The 20,495-nt window shown below is 50.7% G+C and overlaps 1 protein-coding gene across 2 annotated transcripts in view; it reads left to right on the top strand.

Annotated features, from left to right (window-relative positions):
- Positions 1–20,495, top strand: part of Sptbn2 (spectrin beta, non-erythrocytic 2) — a 41,876-nt gene that overhangs the window by 18,057 nt on the left and 3,324 nt on the right. For both annotated transcript variants that reach the window (XM_052193280.1, XM_052193286.1), the window contains 26 exons: positions 1,176–1,293; positions 1,865–2,023; positions 2,331–2,633; positions 3,608–3,761; positions 3,989–4,859; positions 6,905–7,042; positions 7,416–8,172; positions 8,729–8,931; positions 9,251–9,341; positions 9,518–9,664; positions 11,960–12,223; positions 13,865–14,089; positions 14,307–14,396; positions 14,876–15,136; positions 15,220–15,350; positions 15,553–15,757; positions 16,354–16,728; positions 17,494–17,738; positions 17,839–17,977; positions 18,397–18,481; positions 18,703–18,899; positions 19,122–19,264; positions 19,352–19,427; positions 19,501–19,551; positions 19,744–19,964; positions 20,173–20,346. In XM_052193280.1, the coding sequence (XP_052049240.1) occupies positions 1,176–1,293; positions 1,865–2,023; positions 2,331–2,633; positions 3,608–3,761; positions 3,989–4,859; positions 6,905–7,042; positions 7,416–8,172; positions 8,729–8,931; positions 9,251–9,341; positions 9,518–9,664; positions 11,960–12,223; positions 13,865–14,089; positions 14,307–14,396; positions 14,876–15,136; positions 15,220–15,350; positions 15,553–15,757; positions 16,354–16,728; positions 17,494–17,738; positions 17,839–17,977; positions 18,397–18,481; positions 18,703–18,899; positions 19,122–19,264; positions 19,352–19,427; positions 19,501–19,551; positions 19,744–19,964; positions 20,173–20,346 (5,823 nt within the window). The remainder of the gene's footprint in view (positions 1–1,175; positions 1,294–1,864; positions 2,024–2,330; positions 2,634–3,607; positions 3,762–3,988; positions 4,860–6,904; positions 7,043–7,415; positions 8,173–8,728; positions 8,932–9,250; positions 9,342–9,517; positions 9,665–11,959; positions 12,224–13,864; positions 14,090–14,306; positions 14,397–14,875; positions 15,137–15,219; positions 15,351–15,552; positions 15,758–16,353; positions 16,729–17,493; positions 17,739–17,838; positions 17,978–18,396; positions 18,482–18,702; positions 18,900–19,121; positions 19,265–19,351; positions 19,428–19,500; positions 19,552–19,743; positions 19,965–20,172; positions 20,347–20,495) is intronic.

Below are 20,495 nucleotides of genomic sequence, written 5' to 3'. Positions count from 1 at the left end.
GAGGCAGAAGCTAGTGCTTGCATGGTAGCAACAGTCATCATTTCCGTAGAGCTTCTGGTTCCTTTAAATGATGTTTCTGCTGAGGCTGGAGTTGCAGGCTTATAATCCAGGCTATGCAGGAAGCTGAGACAGGATGATCACAAGTTCAAGTTCAAAGCCAACCTGGGTAACTTAGACCTTTCATAAGGCAGGAAGTTTTCTTAAAGAGGTACAGATGTAGCTCGGTGGAGCATTTGCTTAGTATGCGTGAGGCCCTGAACTATGGTAAGTAAATAATAGAAAGAGAAAGGAAGAAAGAGAAAGAGAGATAAAGAAAGACAGGAAGGAAGGAAAGGAAAGAAAGAAAGAAAGAAAGAAAGAAAGAAAGAAAGAAAGAAAGAAAGAAAGAAAGAAAGAAAGAAAGAAAGAAAGAAAGTTCTTTTTTTGTTGTCTTTTTTGTTTGTTTGTTTTTGTTTTTTCAAGACAGTGTTTCTCTGTGTAGCTCTCCTGGAACTCACTCTGTAGACCAGGCTGGCCTCACTCAGAAATCCACCTGCCTCTGCCTCCCAAGTGCTGGGATTAAAGGTGTGCGCTACCACTACCCAGCAAGAAAAAGTTCTTAAGACAAGCGTAGTCAGCCGGGCAGTGGTGGCACACACCTGTAATCCCAGCACTCTGGGAGGCAGAGGCAGGCGGATTTCTGAGTTCAAGGCCAGCCTGGTCTACAGAGTGAGTTCCAGGACAGCCAGGGCTACACAGAGAAACCCTGTCTCAAAACAAAACAAAACAAAACAAAAAGACAAGCATAGTGATGCTAACCTGTTACCCCAGGTCTCTAAAGGTTGAGGCAGAAGAATTCTGAGTTCAAGGCTAGCCTGGGCTATCTAGCAAGATCTCTGCCCCCAAAAGAAAGAAAAGCAGAGTGAGGGTGGCACACAACTTAATGCCAGCCCTCAGAGGGAAGCAGATCTATGAGATCAGGGCCAGCCTGGTCTACAAAGTGAATTCCAAGAAAAAAACAAAAAAGCAAACCAAAGTGTGTCCTTTTGGCTTACCTGCTAGTATTTTTTGCTTCCACACAAAAAGTATGTGTTGCTTTCATGAGGAAAAAAGCAGCATGGATACTATGTCATAGAGTTGCGGGTTTTGGTCCCTTGAAGTCTTTGCCTCTGATCTCAACTTGGCTTCTGCTTCAGGTTCACAGAGAAAGGGAACTTGGAGGTGTTGCTCTTCACCATCCAGAGCAAGCTGCGGGCCAACAACCAGAAGGTCTACACGCCGCGTGAAGGCCGGCTCATCTCGGACATCAACAAGGTCCGTGGCCTCCCTTAATATAACATCCACAGAGGCCATCCTCTGCCTCTGTACTTTTCATGCCTCTTGTGACCCAGGGCCTTCTTGACCTCCGCCAAGCCCTGCTATCCACTGTCCACGGGGCCAGACATGACTCTGGTATCCTCTCATGATTGTGGTCTCTTTCCCCCTCACTCTCCATACAGAGCCAAGAAATAAATCAGACCATAAGGCTTTTGTTCAGCATGTCCCATTCCACTGTCCCTACTCCTGTTTTTCACAAACAGAAGTATGATACTAATGCAGGGAAACTAAGGTTTGCCCACAGAGTCCAACCTCTGTAGACAAATGAGACATTTTCCATAGATGACGTCATCTCTTGTCCAGAAGCAAACAGTTATTATGTGGCTTCACGATGTGCCTGGAAGCTCTCCCCTTTCAGGCCCAGGTGCCTCGCTGAGACAGTTCCATGGATCCGCTAGACCCAGCTTTGGAGGCCCTGACCTGGGTCTAGTGGGTCTATGCTTCTGTGGCACAGCCTTCTGACCTCTACCCTGGTCCCATTGTACTAAATCCAGTTTCTACCTCGCAGGCCTGGGAGAGGCTGGAGAAAGCTGAACATGAGCGAGAGCTGGCCCTGCGCACTGAGCTGATCCGCCAGGAGAAGCTGGAGCAACTGGCTGCTCGCTTCGACCGCAAGGCTGCCATGCGGGAGACCTGGCTCAGTGAGAACCAGCGCCTTGTGTCCCAGGTAGGACTCAGGTTTCAGACATCTTCGGGCTGATGGAGAGAAGTGGGAGACAGACAGTCCCAGGGAAGGGTTCCTGCAGAGTGCCAAGAAGATACAACACAGTATCTGTCATGCAGGAAACTCAGGATCTGGGGGCCCAAGGCTTGCCCAGGAGAAAAGACAGCGAGGCAAGATGAGAGATCCAGAGGGGCAGACAGCCACTACCTAAAGTCACCATCTGGCAGGCAGTGCGCTCTGGGGAACAGACAGAGCTAGCAGAGGTCCCGTCCCTTGGTTCTTAACCCTCCCCTCTCCACCTCTGTTACAGGACAATTTTGGGTTGGAGCTGGCAGCGGTGGAGGCTGCAGTGCGGAAGCACGAAGCCATTGAGACAGACATTGTGGCCTACAGTGGCCGGGTGCAGGCGGTGGACGCCGTCGCCGCGGAACTGGCTGCTGAGCACTACCATGACATCAAGCGCATTGCTGCACGGCAGAACAATGTGGCCCGGCTCTGGGACTTCTTACGGCAGATGGTGGCTGCCCGCCGCGAGCGACTTCTTCTCAACCTGGAGCTGCAGAAAGTGTTTCAGGACCTGCTCTACCTCATGGACTGGATGGCAGAGATGAAGGTAGTAGTGGCCTGTGGTGCGACTCATCTGGGAAGGAGTTCCAGGGTGTGGCTGTCTACCCTGCTCACCCACTCAGCCCGTTTCTGTGTAGAGTGTACTAGTGCAGAGCCAATCCCTCCTAGTTCTCATGAGCACAGGTGACAGACTGTCAGTATGGGACTCCCAGCCTAAGGGGGAAAGAGTCTGGTTAAAAAAAAAAAAACAACCATAGACACCATAGCAGGTGCTTCTAAGGCCTGCAGGCACTGGGCAGGTGGTTGGGCAAGGCCTTTCTGAGAGAAGGCCATTTGAAATGAGGCAAGGAGCCAGCCCAGAGAGCTCTGATGAGAGCAGGCTCCGGTCAGAAGGAATAATGAGGTTAAAGCCTTAGGTTGTGCAAGTGGGGCACATGGTAGACCAGTAAGCTATAAAAGGGAGGAATGGCTGACTCATTAGAATCCCACAGGTTTGGTCAAGGAATTTGGATTTTTACTCAGAGCATTTAAAGTGTTGAAAGGGTTTCAAAGAAAGGAAAAGGTGTTATTCCACCTCCTGTTTTAAAAAGATCCCTTGGGCTACTGTGTGCAGAAGGTCTGTGGGCAGCAGGAGTGGGAGGAGAGAAACAGACTGCCTTCTAGGGGAGAGGTGGGCTCGAGGGTGGGTCTGGGAGAAAACACTGAAGGATGCTGGATTGGAATAGTGACAGTAGTGCGTTTCTATGATTCTGGAGTCGAGCTGAGTCACAGTGAAGATTCCAGAGCAGGCTTTAGTAAGAACACCTCCATGGGGGCAGTCGAGGACAAGGAACCAAGAGTGAGAACAGAACTGGGGTGCATGTGCGCTCGTGTGCAAGCACGTGTTTGTGTGCGTGCTCACAAGAGTGCGTGTGGCATGGAACTACCGAGAGAGGGAAGGACGATGCAGCAGGGTTGGCATGCTGGCAGGGCATTAGGCAGTTCTTAGATGGGCACTGGCATGCCATGTGTGTCTGGCAGGGCCGACTGCAGTCTCAGGACCTGGGCAAGCACCTGGCTGGAGTGGAGGACCTCCTGCAGCTACACGAACTGGTGGAGGCGGACATCGCAGTTCAGGCTGAGAGGGTGCGAGCAGTCAGCGCCTCTGCCCTGCGCTTCTGCGACCCAGGGAAAGGTGAAAACTGGGGGGCAGGAGGCTTGATGTGGAAGGACTAGGAAACGGGGAACACAGGCTTGTAATTTGGGAAAACTTGGGGTGGAGGGCAGGATCACTGATGGGTAGATAATGGTGCTAGCTAGATCCTGAAGGGAGACCTACCTGCTGAGCTGGGGTGGTCCACATGGCAAGGGTGGATGGGTAGCAACTAAAACCCTGGCACTCTGGCTTTCCTTTCTTTTCAGAGTATAGACCATGTGACCCACAGCTGGTGTCAGAGAGGGTAGCCACTCTGGAGCAGAGCTATGAGGCCCTGTGTGAGTTGGCAGCAACTAGAAGGGCCCGACTGGAAGAGTCGCGTCGTCTCTGGCGGTTCCTCTGGGAAGTGGGTGAGGCCGAGGCCTGGGTTCGGGAGCAACAGCACCTCCTGGCCTCAGCTGATACAGGCCGGGACCTGACTGGTGTCCTCCGCCTGCTCAACAAGCACACAGCCCTACGGGGTGAGATGAGTGGCCGTCTGGGACCCCTGAAGCTCACCCTGGAACAAGGCCAGCAGTTAGTGGCCGAGGGCCACCCTGGAGCCAACCAAGCCTCAACCCGTGCAGCCGAGCTCCAGGCCCAGTGGGAGCGACTAGAAGCCCTGGCTGAGGAGCGAGCCCAGAAGCTAGCACAGGCTGCCAGCCTCTACCAGTTTCAGGCAGATGCAAATGACATGGAGGCCTGGTTGGTGGATGCACTGCGCCTGGTATCTAGCCCTGAAGTAGGGCACGATGAGTTCTCCACACAGGCCCTGGCCAGGCAGCACAGGGCCCTTGAGGAGGAGATCCGAGCCCACCGGCCTACACTGGATGCCTTGAGGGAACAGGCTGCAGCCCTGCCACCTGCACTGAGCCACACACCTGAGGTACAGGGCCGGGTGCCCACGCTGGAGCAGCACTACGAGGAGCTGCAGGCCCGAGCCGGTGAGCGTGCACGAGCCCTGGAGGCAGCCCTAGCACTCTATACCATGCTCAGCGAGGCTGGGGCCTGTGGGCTCTGGGTAGAGGAGAAGGAGCAGTGGCTCAACGGGCTGGCCCTACCTGAGCGCCTGGAGGACCTGGAGGTGGTCCAACAGAGGTAAGATCCACTGTTTTCTCTGAGGTGCATCGCATGTGAGCTGGGGGGCCTGGTACAGGGAGGGATGCCAAGTGCCACACTATCAACTGCCCGCTGCATTTCTCTGAGCCTCAACTGCTCTGAGCCATAAGTATGATCTCTTGATAAGGTCCTGTTGTTGTTTCTCTTAGTTGTAGTGTGTGTGTGTGTGTGTGTGTGTGTGTGTGTGTTGCCTGTATGTATATTGTGCACTGCCTGTGACTGCCTGGTGCCTGCAGAAGTCAGAAGAGGGTATTAGAGCCTCTGAAACTGGTGTTACAGATGGTTGGTTACATAAGCCACACCATGGGTACTGGGAACCAAACATGTCCTCTCCAGGAGCAGCAGTGCTCTCAGCCAGTGGGTCGTCGCTCGATGTCTTAGAACATTGAGACAGCCTTGCACTATAGCCTAGGCTTGGTGAGTGTGTAACAATTGTCTTATCTAAGTTTCCTGAGTATTGTGATTACAGGTGTGCCACCATGCCCAACTATTTAAAGTTTTAATGAAATGTTAAACATACTCAAAAGTAGAGAAGATAGCACAAATCCGTGTGGCCACCCCCCAGACTCCATTATTACCAATATGTTGCTCTATTTGATTGATTCCTCTAAGATGGCCCCTTTAAGAAAAATGGGGAAGTATCCTTATATAGACTAATAATACATTTTAGCTATGTGTGGACTTAAAATAGCTACGTGTTTGGAAGCTGGATATGGAATATGCCTATGTTGCCAGGATCCAAGAGGCCATGGCAGCCTCTTAAGTTGTAGACCATTCTGAACTGTATAGCAAGTTCAAGGCAGCTGTGTATATATGTATATACATGGACTGGGGGATGGCTCAGCAGTTAAAAGCATGTACTGCCTTTCCTGAGTTTGAGTTTCAGTACCCACATCAGGTCTCGAAATCAGTTCTAGGGATCTGACACCATCTCATCCTGTGCCGCTGGTGTACACACACACACACAAACACACACACTCAGCAGACTGCCCACCACACACACATAAAAATAAAAACTGAGCTGTGTCCAAAGAACAGTAAACCTTACAGTCATTTAGAAAGGGCATCTTTTTTCTTTTCTTTCTATTTTCTTTGAGAAAGGTTCTCACTGTGTAGCCCTGGCTGTCCTGGCACTTGCAGTGTAAGCCAGGCTATTTTTGACCTTAGAGATTTACTTTCCTCTCTGTCTCCAATGTTGGAATTAAAATGTGCTGCACATTTTATTGAACTGTTGAGCTGAACATTTTTATTGAACTTTAATACCGTTATTACATAAAACAAAATCAGTAACTGCTAGATATCACTTACTGTCAATCTATAATCAAATTTTTGGCAATTTTTGAAATATAAGGGTTTTTGTTTGTTGGTTTTAGTTTTTAAGATCTCCTATTACAGTGTGGACTTGACAAACTATAAAATCCTTAGGCTGCATCGAGCCTGCTGCCCAAGGTGGCGCTTTGTTTTGTTATGTTGTGTTTTGTTTTGTAAATAAAGTTTTATTGGCGCAGAGCCGCCTCCTCCTTCATGGTTCTCTGTGGCTGTTTGTCCACCTAGCAGAGCTGAGGACTTACGGCTATCACTGACTCTGACTCACCTGACTCTTCAGAAATGCCAGGTGTCCCCTCCCACAGAAATTGTCTTTCACATCTTTATGCTTAGACATTTGTTTGGTTTTGTTGTTGTTGTTGTTGTCTTTTTTGCTCATAGTAGCAGGGTGGGGTGTGGGGAGCTCCAGAGGAACACTGAGGTTCTGCTGCAGGCGGGGACCCACCCATGCCACACTTGAAGTTGACTGTCTAGGCATTCCTGACTTTGGGACTTCACTATATTTTGAGCAGGCCTGCAGTGGATAATTTTTCTTCTCATTTGAGGGAGTTGGGGACTGACTCACAGGTACTCTGAACTTTATAGGCCAAGAGGCTCAGCAGTGCTGGAATGGAAGCTTCGTGTTTAAGGGACAGTGTTTTTGTGGGCATCTAAGGGATGTGTCACATCATTCAGGGCCTCCTTCTCCCTCGCTGCAGGTTTGAGACCTTGGAGCCTGAAATGAACGCCCTGGCCGCCCGGGTCACTGCTGTCAACGACATAGCTGAGCAGTTGCTGAAGGCCAGTCCACCGGGCAGGGACCGCGTCATTGGCACCCAGGAGCAGCTCAACCAAAGGTGGGCTGAGGTGGAGGCAGCCCCAAGGACTGATTTTTTTTTTTTAAGGCATTTACTTACTAGGCAGTGCAGATGGCACTCAGGGGAAGGATGTGGCAGAGCCTGGAAGGGGACTGAAGATGAGGAAAGAAACCTGACTGGAATAGAAAGACATTGGGAGAAAAGAAGTTACAGAGGAATAAGAGAGATCGGGGCAGTCCGCAGAACTGGGAACTATCAGAGAAAGGAAGCGAGGAGCAGGGCTGAGCAACCTCTTGTAAAGGCAGAAGCAGGAGCTGTGTGCAAAGAAGAGCAGTAGGGAGAGGTTTGCAAGCACCTGGCCAGGGCAAGGAAGCTGAACCCTTCCACATGTAGACCTTTTCCATACTTACAGGTGGCAGCAGTTTAGGTCCCTGGCAGATGGCAAAAAGGCAGCTCTGACATCAGCTCTGAGCATCCAGAATTACCACCTAGAGTGCACAGAGACCCAGGCCTGGATGAGAGAAAAGACCAAGGTCATTGAGTCTACCCAGGGCCTGGGCAATGATCTCGCTGGTGTGCTGGCCCTGCAGCGGAAGTTGGCGGGTACTGAGAGAGATCTGGAAGCCATCTCTGCCCGGGTGGGTGAGCTGACCCAAGAGGCAAATGCCTTGGCTGCTGGGCACCCAGCCCAAGCCCCTGCCATCAACACCCGGCTTGGAGAGGTACAAGTTGGATGGGAGGATCTTCGGGCGACCATGAGGCGGAGAGAAGAGTCCCTGGGTGAGGCTCGGAGGCTGCAGGATTTCCTGCGCAGCTTGGATGACTTCCAGGCCTGGCTAGGCCGCACACAGACTGCTGTAGCCTCTGAAGAAGGGCCAGCCACCCTTCCTGAGGCAGAGGCCCTCTTAGCCCAGCATGCAGCTCTGCGAGGAGAGGTGGAGAGAGCCCAGAGCGAGTACAGCCGCCTCAGGACCTTGGGCGAGGAGGTGACCAGAGACCAGGCTGATCCCCAGTGCCTCTTCCTCAGACAGAGGCTGGAAGCCCTTGGAACCGGCTGGGAGGAGCTGGGTCGCATGTGGGAGAGCCGGCAAAGCCGCCTGGCCCAGGCCCATGGCTTCCAGGGGTTTTTGAGAGATGCTCGCCAGGCCGAGGGCGTTCTCAGCAGCCAGGTAAGTCCAGAAAACAGTTCAGCTAGGAAGAAGAGGAAAATGGGGACCCAGGGGAGGACAAAACAACGTGGCAGAAGTGAGTGGAGTAGTTGAACCAGCAAGATCGGCAGGAAGAATATATTAGAAATGCGCTCTAATAACAGAATTTTTTTATATTATTAAAATAAAATGGTTCTCAACATTCCCAATACTACAACATTTTAGTACAGTTTTTTATGTTGTGGTGACCATCAACCATAAAATTATTTAGTTGTTACTTCATAACTATAATTTTGCTACTGTTAGGAGTTATAATGTCAATATCTGATATGCAAGATATCTGAGATGTGACCCACAAAGGAGTTGTGACCCACTGTTGAAAACTGCTGTGTTTTTAGAATATAATAATTCTTACAAAATCTAAATGTAAACATAAACTGACTTTAGAAGAAATGAAAAGCCTGACTAGTCCTGTAAATACTAAATAAATCAATAGTTACAAATAAGGGGGGTGTTCTTAGAGGGGTAGCATCTACATGCTATGAGAAGTGAGCTTGCCGTACTCTCTTCCACCCAGGAATACGTTTTGTCTCACACGGAGATGCCAGGGACACTCCAAGCGGCTGATGCAGCCATTAAAAAGCTGGAAGACTTCATGAGCACCATGGACGCCAATGGAGAACGCATCCGTGGACTCCTAGAGGCTGGGCATCAGCTGGTGTCCGAGGGCAATATCCATGCTGAGAAGATCCAAGAGAAGGCCGACTCCATCGAGAAGAGGTGTGGTGAGGATGGTGGACCGGTGAGGAAGCTTAGAGCAAGATGGTTGACAGAATTTATCTGTGTACGGGTGAACTGGTAGATGGCAGAGAGTTGGAGGCAGAAGACAGAACAGGAAGATCAGAGTAGTTGTAGAGGCTGGGCCAGAATCCATGAGAGACTTGCTCACATCAAGGCAAATTGGAGCCTACTAGGATGGCAGGCCTGGAAATCAGATTCCTTGGGTGTCTTTGGGACTCCTGAGGGACAGTAGTCACATAGGAGGAAGACTGGACCTTCTAGGGAAGGTAATGGTTTCATCCTGGGCTGTCTGTTACAGGCACAGAAAGAATCAGGAGGCAGTGCAGCAGCTTTTAGGACGCCTCCGGGACAACCGAGAGCAGCAGCACTTCCTGCAGGACTGTCAGGAGGTGAGGCCCAGTCCAGTCTGTCACCCCTGTGGCATTTCCTTGCTGTTCCTCTCTTACACACAGAGAAGCCTTTCATGGCTTTGTCTGGGGTCTTCTGCATCTCCTGAATTGTCTGCCCCACCACCCCTCCCCTCTAAAAGAGCTCCTCCTTCATTCTTGCTTTATGCTTGTACCAGCTGAAACTCTGGATTGATGAGAAGATGCTGACAGCTCAGGATGTGTCCTATGACGAGGCGCGCAACCTGCACACCAAGTGGCAAAAACACCAGGCATTCATGGCTGAGCTGGCGGCCAACAAGGGCTGGCTGGACAAAGTGGACAAGGTAATGAGTGTGGCCAGAGCCACACGATGCTTGAGCCTTTGGTAGTGCTTCTGGGCAGATCCTGCACAAAATATAGGCTCAGGGAGCCTAACTCCAGGACATGTTCTTTCCCGAGGCTCACATTGCCAAAGGAAGAAGTTCTGTCAGACAGAGCTTCAAGAAAATACAGTGGATTAGAAAGCCTGTTGTGGCTTGGGTTCAATGTCATAACTGTTTCTGGATCTGCAACACCACAACCCGCTACACCTGGGGTCTGCAAACATTTATAAAGGGCTGATAAGAAATGTTCCCAGCTCTGTAGGCAATATATACCTTGTGTCCTACCTCATCTCTGCTGTCACAGCACTTTTGTGCTGTCATAGAGACCAATGAACATAGCTGTCCTCCAATAAAACTTTATAAAAACAAGCAGGGGGTGGGGCCAGGTTTTGTCCATCTGCCACAGTTTGACAACCCTTGTCTTTTAATATTGTTATTCCTAAGACTTTGTCTCCCACACATCTCTGTCTCAGTTGCTAGGGACAAGTAAATATTACTTCTCAGCAAATATTCCTAGAGATGGTGATGTGAGCTAGCCTGTTGCTAGGTGCTTCATGGCATGTCAGAAGACATTTTCCCTCCCTCAACTCAAGAGCATAGTCCCTGGGGAAAGGAGAGCAGTGTGCGTGTTTGCATCTGCTCGGGAGATTCATACATAGTAATCCCATTTGCAAAAGTCAGGTGATGCTATCTCTGGATCGGACGAAAAGGCAAAGCACTGTAGTCAGGATGTGAGATCTACACAGACAGCTAAGTCATATCCAGAGCCGAAGGCTAGTCTGGTGGCAGAGGCCCACAATCCTAGTTACTGGGGAAGTTGACGTGGGAGGATCCCAAATTCAGTGCCATCCTGGGCAATTTAGTGAGACTCTATCTCAGAGTGAAAGTTAAAGGGGGTGTAGCCTTGCCTAGCACATATAAGGTCCTTTGTTCAGTGCCCAGAATTGCAAAAATAAGTGAAAAGATCCAGAGTGGACCACACTGCATGCCGGAGGTAGAGCTCACAAACCTGGACACAGCAGAGGTGAAGGAAGGCACTGGGGCCGTGGGTGGAAGGGAAGGGGAGGCGAGCAGACACAAACAGCAGGTTCTAGGTAGAGTGATGATAAGCAGGAAACCACCAGTGTGAGGAGGACCAGGAGGAAGTCAGCCTGCCGGGAGCACAGAAGGCTCCTGTATGACTGTGACAAGGCTCCTGGAAGCAAAGGTAGGAAAAGTGTCCTGGGCAAGGTCAGGAAAAGCATGAATCACTATGCAAGGAGCGTGATAAAGGCTTTGAAGCCACACAGGACAAACCAGCCTTTGATCCTCTGCATCCAGCAGTCACGGAAAGGACTCGAAGAAGTCTGAGTTGACATTTCAGAAGCAGACTCTCAAACCAGAATTTTGGAGCAGTCCAGCTTCAGGAGAGGTGATCCCACAAAACGCCAGGGTGGGGAGTGGGAAGACGAGACAGGAGAGAGTATCCAGACAGGACTTGTTAGGGTAGAGATGTGGCTCAGTAGTAGGGCATGCGCTTGGCTTGTGTGAGGCCCAGGTTCCATCCCCAGTACCATGGAGGGGGAGGAGGAGGCGAGAGCATCATCACGCCAGGCTTTGCAGCGCGGAGCTACTGGGCCACTCTGAGAGACTACAGAACCTGAACTGTTACTGACACAGAGCACAAAGTTGCTGAGTAGTCACGCATCATCCCTGTGTGCCGTGGGTTGAGGGTTCTTCTCACTCACCACTCGTGCTTCCCACACTCCCACAGAGACAAATCCTCAAGATGAGAGGCTGAAGATGGGAAGACCATGTGAGATTGCTTTAGTGCGAGTGAGAAGACATGAGTTAAGAAACACAAAACAGCAGCAGATAATTGAAGTCTGTGTGCAACATAATACTAGAAGATTCCAAATGCCTTTAAATTTTTTTTATTTAGACAGGATCTTGCTGTGTAGACCAGGCTGTCATTAAACTCACAGCTTGTCTCAGCTTCCCAAGTGTGGCCCAGCTTGCAATGGCTTCCTAAGGGAGAGTCAAGTTGGATTGATCTTGAAAAGGGAGCTGAGTATGGTCAACAGTGAAGAGCAGTATGTAAGGCTTTCAAAACCTCTGGGGAGAGTCTGCTAATGAGCCTGTCTCATACAGGACATTAGAACTACTCAGAACGTTTCAGCTCTCTACTGCTCAGATCCCTGTGATGCCTGTGATCAGCCTCCGACATTCAGTGGAGTCTGACTTTGACACTTACGTCTCCTTTGTCTCATTACCTAGGAAGGGCGGGAGCTGACTCTTGAAAAGCCAGAACTCAAAGTCCTAGTGTCAGAGAAGCTGGAGGACCTGCACAGGCTCTGGGATGAACTGGAGACCACTACCCAAGCCAAGGCCCGCAGTCTTTTTGATGCCAACCGGGCAGAGCTATTTGCCCAAAGCTGTTCTGCCCTGGAGAGCTGGCTGGAGAGCCTGCAGGCTCAGCTGCACTCAGATGACTATGGCAAAGACCTCACCAGTGTCAACATTCTGCTAAAGAAGCAACAGGTATGCAAGGGACCTTTGGGGCGATGAACAGCCAGACGGTAGAAGAGGGTGCCTAGCTTTTGAAATTCAGGCGGCCTGGTAGCTGACATCTTGTAGCATTTCTGACAGTGATCATAATTAAAGACTCTATCATACTCTATAGGGCTGTGTGTCAGTCGGGGAAGTCAGGAGACAGACCACACTAATAACATGGACAGGGAAACTAAAAGTGTTATCTCAGTCTGTTTTCTGTCGCTACAATAAAATACCAGAGACTGGGTGATTTAATTTTTTAAATAAGTTTATCTTGAGCCAGGCAGTGGTGGCGCACGCCTGTAATCTCAGCACTCTGGGAGGCAGAGGCAGGCAGATTTCTGAGTTCGAGGCCAGCCTGGTCTACAGAGTGAGTTCCAGGACAGCCAGGGCTATACAGAGAAACCCTGTCTCGAAAAAACCAAATCCAAAAAACCAAAAAAAAAAAAAGTTTATCTTGGCTTGCAGTTTTGGAGGCCCAAGGGCGTAGCGCCAGTTCTGTTTCTGATGTGTTATAAAATGACAGAAGAACAGAATAGAAATTAGCTCATGTGAAAGAGACACCCAGTGAATCCAAGAAATCCAAGAGGCAGCCTCACTTTACAACCTGTTCTTGTAACTAATCCAGTCCCATGGGAACTACATAAATCCCTTTAATGGTCTACTCACCTTGTAAAGGCCCTTCTACTGTCTGTCAACACTACTTTGAGGACCAGATTTCAGCATAAGTTTTAGAGGAAACATATTACAACTTAGGCCAGAGTGAGTCTAAAAAGAATTTACAGTTGGTGTCAGAAAACCTTTTCTCTTTAGAGGCAGTGGGGCCAACAACAGCTCTGTGTGTAAAATGCTTCTCACCAAGCCTGACTATTTGAGTTCAATCTCTAGAACCTGCATGGTAGAAGGAGAGAAGCCCATATACACCCACAAACTAATACAATTTATATAAAAAAGTTCAACAGAGCTAAATGATAAATACTTTGCATCTTGTAGGTTACAGCAATTCAACTTTGCCTTTATTATTTGTAAATAAATGAAGCCATGTACAATACTATGAGAAATGGAGCTGTGCGCCATTATATCTGATTTAGGAAATAGGCTGTATTTGCTGATTCCTTGACCCGAAAAATCCGGAACAGCAGGATTCCTGTCCCTGGAGAGGAAAGAGCCGGGAGATCCCTTGTACTCTGACATTAGTTTTAAAGCCCAAGCAAAAAGCAAAGCATGCCTGCTCCCGTTTTGTTTTTTTCCTCTAGCGCCCTCTTCTGACAAGGCTGGCATTGTACCAGCTTGGAAAAAATAATGCTGTCTAGTTCAGCATCTCAAAGTAAGGCTAAAGTGGATCTGTGACTGAGAGACAATGAGTTTATAATATGCAGAGTTGTCACAGAGTCCTGGCATTTTTATTTTTAAAAAATGTATGTGCGTGCGTGTGTGTGTGTGTGTGTGTGTGTGTGTGTGTGTGTGTGTGTGTGTGTGTAAGTTTGCGACTGATCTATCCAGACCATAAGAGGCTGTTCTTCCTGTGGGGAGGCCCCAGGAATCAGAATCATGGCTGGTTTGATACAGGCTTATGTCTTATGAGTTGAGGTAGAAATGTGCACTGATCTCACCTCCTTGTGTTTGTAGATGCTGGAACGAGAGATGGCTGTGAGAGAGAAAGAGGTGGAGGCAATCCAGGCCCAGGCAAAGGCCCTGGCCCAGGAAGACCAGAGTGCAGGGGAAGTAGAAAGGACCTCCAGGGCTGTGGAGGAGAAGTTCAGGGCCTTGTGTCAACCCATGAAGGAACGCTGCCAGCGCTTGCAAGCCTCCCGGGAGCAGCACCAGTTCCACCGGGATGTGGAGGATGAGATAGTGAGTGAGGGCATGGAATGACCAGCTGCTCCAGACATGGGCTCTCTGGAGCCCCTACTTCCTGGGCACTGGGCAAGTGCCGCAGCCCTGCTAAGGATGTTCATGGATGCTCTGCAAGGCCCCCTACCCTAGAATGAGATGTCCATTTTTAGCATACACAGTTGTAGCTGTAGGTAGCACCTCTCTGCAACTCCATTAACCTTCTCTCTCTCTCCAGTTGTGGGTGACTGAGCGGCTTCCCATGGCCAGCTCTCTGGAACATGGCAAGGACTTGCCCAGCGTCCAGCTTCTCATGAAGAAAAACCAGGTGAGGCAGAGGGCAGAACATCTTCACACTCAGACCTTTGTTCTTTTGCCTTTTGTAGTGATGGGAAGTGGATGATGAGTGCTATTGTTTGAAATAAGGCTTTACTGTGTATCTTTGGCTGGCCTTGAACTCAGAGAGATCCACTTTTATCTGCTGGGATTAATGGTGCATGTATGCTACCATGTCCAGGCCCTTGTTTTTCCTTGATTGGTGTCGATGGCATTATCTTGTTGCTTGTAGCCCTAGACTTGGTGATTTGCCTTTCCCTAGCTCAGGAGAGCTGCCTCTGTAGGCAGGAAAGCATGAGGATTGAAGGAGTATCACATTGTATCTCCGAGTCTTGACAAAGAAAGAACCTTAGAGATGATTCAGGAGAGGGAAGAATGTAGGGAGGGCTCAAGGTGGAGCAGGTCCAAGGGGATATAGGCTTGCAGTTCCTTTCGCAAGCCCTTTAGTGTATCTTCTGTTCCTCCGGACAGACCCTGCAGAAGGAGATCCAGGGCCACGAGCCCCGGATTGCAGACCTCAAAGAGAGGCAGCGCACTCTGGGAACAGCAGCAGCAGGTCCAGAGCTGGCTGAGCTCCAGGAAATGTGGAAACGCCTGAGCCATGAGCTGGAGCTCCGGGGTAAGCGACTGGAGGAAGCCCTTCGAGCCCAGCAATTCTATCGTGACGCTGCGGAGGCCGAGGCTTGGATGGGTGAGCAGGAATTACACATGATGGGCCAAGAAAAGGCCAAGGTAAGAGTCAGAGCGATGGCTGGTTTGTGTGGCCAGTTCTTCTGACCCTGGCCCCTGCAGCCTCACATTCAACTCTCCCCCAGGATGAGCTGAGTGCCCAGGCAGAGGTGAAGAAGCATCAGGTACTGGAACAAGCCCTTGCTGACTATGCCCAGACCATCAAACAACTAGCAGCCAGCAGTCAAGATATGATTGACCATGAACACCCAGAGAGGTGAGTGTGTGAGTATCAAGGAGCCTAGACCCTGGAGAGGAGGAGGGCTGGTTCTGGGAAAGTATAGGAATTGTGGCATCTTTTGAACTTTGTCCATGTAGAATAGAAAGTTGGAAGAAGCAGGAACTTGGCAAGCAGTTAGCAGACAGAGCAGTTAGGTGACAAAGTTCCGCAGAGCAAGCCATTCTCTCTACCTCTGCAGCACAAGGTTAACAATACGCCAAGCCCAGGTGGACAAGCTGTATGCCAGCCTAAAGGAGTTGGCAGGAGAGCGGCGTGAGCGCCTGCAGGAGCACCTCCGGCTGTGCCAGCTCCGCAGAGAGCTGGATGACCTGGAACAGTGGATACAGGAGCGTGAAGTCGTGGCGGCCTCCCATGAACTGGGCCAGGACTATGAGCATGTGACTGTGAGTGCCATGCAGATCAGCACCAGGATGGATCAGGGCCCAAAGGGACACCAAAGAGGTGGCCCAGGCAGAGTGATGAGGGTGGGGGACACAGAGCCAGAGTAGGTGGGTTTTGAGTTATCCAACTTGAGCAGTTGTGCAGAAAGAGGGGCATGGGGATGACCATAGGGGAGGATAAAAATGAAATTGCTACTCTTGCCCAACAGACCTCAACAAAATGGGAGACTTTCAGAATTGCTGCTGGGATTGGAGGTTTGGGTCCTCTGGTGCAGAAATCTAGCCCATAGTTAGGGTGTCCTTGTTAAGAGAGATAGGTTTGGAGTATCTCTAAGTATCTTTTGTAGGATGCCAGGTGCCATATAGCACTGGTATTATGTCACCTTAGCCATTTTAGTTAACATTTGTATCCCGGTGAAATTCCCCAGTGATGCATTTCTCAGGTTGTGTCCTTCCTATTAATCAACTCACAAGTGTAAATTTAAAGCTGCCATACCTGCTCACTGACCAGCAGGTTCTCAGAGAGGTGACTGCTCCTTGAAGCAGGGACCTCACACAGAAGGTCTCATCTCTGTCTCTACAAATGCTTCCTCCATCAGATGCTTCGCGACAAATTCCGAGAGTTCTCCAGGGACACCAGCACCATTGGCCAGGAGCGTGTAGACAGTGCCAATGCGCTGGCCAATGGGCTTATTGCTGGGGGCCATGCTGCCCGGGCCACTGTGGCCGAGTGGAAGGACAGTCTCAATGAGGCCTGGGCTGACCTGCTGGAGCTGCTGGACACAAGAGGTCAGGTGCTGGCTGCTGCGTATGAACTGCAGCGCTTCCTGCATGGGGCCCGGCAAGCCCTGGCACGGGTACAGCACAAGCAGCAGCAGCTTCCAGATGGAACCGGCCGCGACCTCAATGCTGCTGAGGCCCTGCAGCGCCGGCACTGTGCCTACGAGCACGACATCCAAGCCCTCAGCACCCAGGTCTGACCCTACCTGAACTAGTTGGGAAGGAAAGGCTGAGAGGAAACAATTTGGTGGGAAATTGGAGAGGGGTCTTTTGTGCTGGGAAGGTCTCTGAGAACCTGGCACCCCTGAAGGGGCATTTGGAGATGGTTCAAAATCATTCTGGAAATTTATCTCCAGCCTATGGCTATCAGTTATCACATTCAGGATTTCGTTTATAGCATGTGTGCATGCACATGCGTCAGAGCACACATGTCACAATGTATATGGAGGTCAGGGGACAACATTTAAGAGGTGATTCTATCCTTGTACTTTAGGTTCTGGAGATCAGGCTTGAGTGGGTGCTTTTTACATACTGAGGCATCTCCCTGGCTAAGTTCATGGGTCCAATGGCTGCAAGATCCTACCTGTTTTGATGCCATTCAGGCCAGAATTCTGTTCATAAGTTTAACACCAATAACTCTTTCAGTCCCAACCCGAATCTCCTCCTCTGCAGGCTGCACATCTCATTCTAGTGGTTTTTAATGTCCCTTATACCCTGGATAGACTAGCTCAACCCGACTTTAGGCCCCTATCCCCGGGGCTAGGCCTGGGCCCCAGGTGAGGTGAGGTTTGACCTCAGCCTCAACCTCAGTGGTAGGTAGGGCTCTGAACCTTGGTTCCTCCTTCTGCACCTTCGACTGGTGGATCAGACAGGAAGTAGAGAGCCATGTGGGGTGAGAGGGACTTCAGCACTGCTGTCTCCCAGCTCTGCCTGACTCAGACCTGGGTTCCCACTTTCAGGTCCAGCAGGTTCAAGACGATGGCCAGAGGCTACAAAAGGCCTATGCTGGAGACAAGGCCGAGGAAATTGGCCGTCACATGCAGGCAGTGGCTGAGGCCTGGGCCCAGCTCCAGGGAAGTTCTGCTGCCCGCCGTCAACTGTTACTGGATACCACAGACAAATTCCGATTCTTCAAGGCTGTCCGAGAGTTGATGCTGTGGATGGATGGGATTAACCTACAGATGGATGCCCAGGAGCGCCCCCGGTAAGACCTCGTGCCTGGCGTCCTTCTCTGGTTGTGTGATGCTACTGGTGGCTGTGGCAGGGCTGGGACAGCCTATAATACCACCTTTGTCTTGGCCCAGGGATGTGTCCTCTGCAGATTTAGTCATCAAAAACCAACAAGGCATCAAAGCAGAGATAGAGGCCAGAGCAGACCGGTTCTCCTCCTGCATTGACATGGGGCAGGAGCTGCTGGCCCGGAACCACTATGCTGCTGAGGAGGTAGGTGAGGCCTGGAGAGAACCTGGCTACACCAAATAGGACCCATTCCTGTACTTTCTCTTTCTGCTCTTTTTTGTTTATTTGTGGATTTTATTTGTTTGCTTGTTAAGACAGGGGCTCACCCTGTGGCTGGTCACAGTTCGCTTGCTCTGTCCTGCCAAGTGCTGAGCTACAGGTGTCACCACCATGCCCAGCTTTGATATTGCCTGTCTTCTGCTTTTTGTCATTCTCTCTTAGCAAAAATTCTTTCACTCTCTCATCTCAATACTGTTCATAGATTTCTAACATCTCATTTCTCCTCACAGGACTATTTTCCTCTCCTCTTGACATTAAAAATCATTGCTGTATTTGGTAGCTCCCGGAGACCTTGGGAAAGCCCCATTAGGTCCTAAGTCATGCTTCCTTTCCCTACTCCCCAGATCTCAGAGAAACTGTCTCAGCTACAGTCCCGGCGCCAGGAGACAGCTGATAAGTGGCAGGAGAAGATGGACTGGCTACAGCTTGGTGAGCCATTGTGGGAATGCCGGCGGGAGGGAGGGGCTTTGTGAGGGAACACCTGGGCATTGCCTATATGTGGTAGCCACAGCGCATGCTCCCAGGAACCCTGGGTGTGGAATCCCAGGTTCCTAACAATGCTGTCCCTATATTTGAGCTTGACCTGCCACCATGCCATTGTGCACTCTAACCTTTCGTCTTTCTATGACCCCCTACCCCAATCGTGGCAGTTCTGGAGGTGCTTGTGTTTGGGAGAGATGCAGGGATGGCAGAGGCCTGGCTGTGCAGTCAGGAGCCGTTGGTGCGAAGTGCAGAGCTGGGTTGCACGGTGGACGAAGTGGAGAGCCTCATCAAGCGGCATGAAGCCTTTCAGAAGTCGGCAGTGGCCTGGGAAGAGCGTTTCAGTGCCCTGGAGAAGCTCACTGCGGTGAGCACTGGGACCTCAGAGGCACCCAACCCCACTACAGGGCTTCTCTGCATGTGAGCTTAGAGTGCTCTTCTGTCCCAGGACCACAGATGTCAGCCTGGGTGCCACTGAGACCCCTGCTAGAGTCTCTTGTCCATCTTTGCTGCTTTATTGGGCTAGAGGTGAGACATCTCAGCTTTCCACCTCACCATGATGGTTGCTGACCTCAGCATTTCTCAACAGCTGGAAGAGCGGGAGAATGAGCGGAAAAGGAAGAGGGAGGAGGAGGAGCGGAGGAAACAGCCCCCTACATCAGAGCCCATGGCTAGTCAGCCCGAAGGGAGTCTGGTAGATGGCCAGAGAGTTCTTGACACTGCCTGGGATGGGTAAGAGCTAGATACCTGGGCCAGGATGCTGAAGCTAAGGCCAAGCAAGCCACCAGTTAATTATTCTGTCACATTTGATTATTCTAGGACCCAGTCAAAATTGCCACCATCTGCACAAGCACCCAGTGTTAACGGGGTCTGCACGGACACAGAGTCCTCACAGGTAATTTCATGTCCCTGAACATCTCTTTCAACCTGGCCAGCCCCCAAATCCTCACAGCTTCTTGTCTTTGCAGCCCCTGTTGGAACAGCAAAGACTTGAACAGAGCAATGTCCCAGAAGGGCCTGTGAGTCTCTCTAGAGGGATGGGTGTGGGTGCCTGGGAGATGAAGGGACAGAAGAAGTGGGTAGGGATTTGGGGTATGAAGCACAACAGAAGCTTGGGCTGAGTGATGAGCTGTTGCCCATAGAACCTTCTAACTCCAAGGAAGGATACTATCCATGCCATCTTTTAGCAACGACATTGTTTTCCCCCACAGGGATCTGGCACAGGAGAAGAGTCCAGTGGGCCCCGGGGAGAGAGGCAGACCCTGCCCCGGGGCCCTGCTCCTTCTCCAATGCCTCAGAGCAGATCATCTGAATCAGCTCATGGTGCCACCCTGCCCACACGAGGTCCTGAGCTCTCTGCTCAGGAACAGATGGAAGGGATGCTGTGCCGCAAACAAGAGATGGAAGCCTTCAACAAGAAAGCTGCCAACAGGTATCGGCCCTGGCTAGACAGAGCCTGTGGCCTCTCAGGTTTCTACTTCTGAAGAGGGTTTCCTGGAAACCTCTTAGACAGAGAGGGGGGCACTATAGGAGTTCATCCTTTGAGAAAGGGACTCCAAGGATGGCCACAAGTGACCCATGTTACAGGTCCCAAAAAGGCTTGCCCACTAAGTTTCTGACCCTGACATATCTTCCCCCAGGTCCTGGCAGAACGTGTACTGTGTACTTCGGCGTGGGAGCCTCGGCTTTTACAAAGATGCCAGGGCAGCTAGTGCGGGAGTGCCATACCATGGAGAAGTGCCTGTCAGTCTGGCCAGGGCCCAGGGCAGTGTGGCCTTTGAATATCGGAAACGCAAACATGTCTTCAAGCTGGGGTAGGAACCTGGGCTACTCTCAGGTTGGGATGGAAGGAGCCAGAAATAAGCAAGGTGGATGGATCATACGCAAGGCCCAGAGGGAAGGAAGTTCCGTGGAGAAAGCACATGACCAGGGATGCCATGCTAGGTGATTGGGTATATTTGTA

The sequence above is a fragment of the Apodemus sylvaticus genome, chromosome 1 (genome assembly GCF_947179515.1).
Source record: "Apodemus sylvaticus chromosome 1, mApoSyl1.1, whole genome shotgun sequence".
NCBI lineage: Eukaryota > Metazoa > Chordata > Mammalia > Rodentia > Muridae > Apodemus > Apodemus sylvaticus.
The sequence above is the reverse complement of the archived record's forward strand: the minus strand, read 5'-3'. Positions and strand labels throughout refer to the sequence as shown.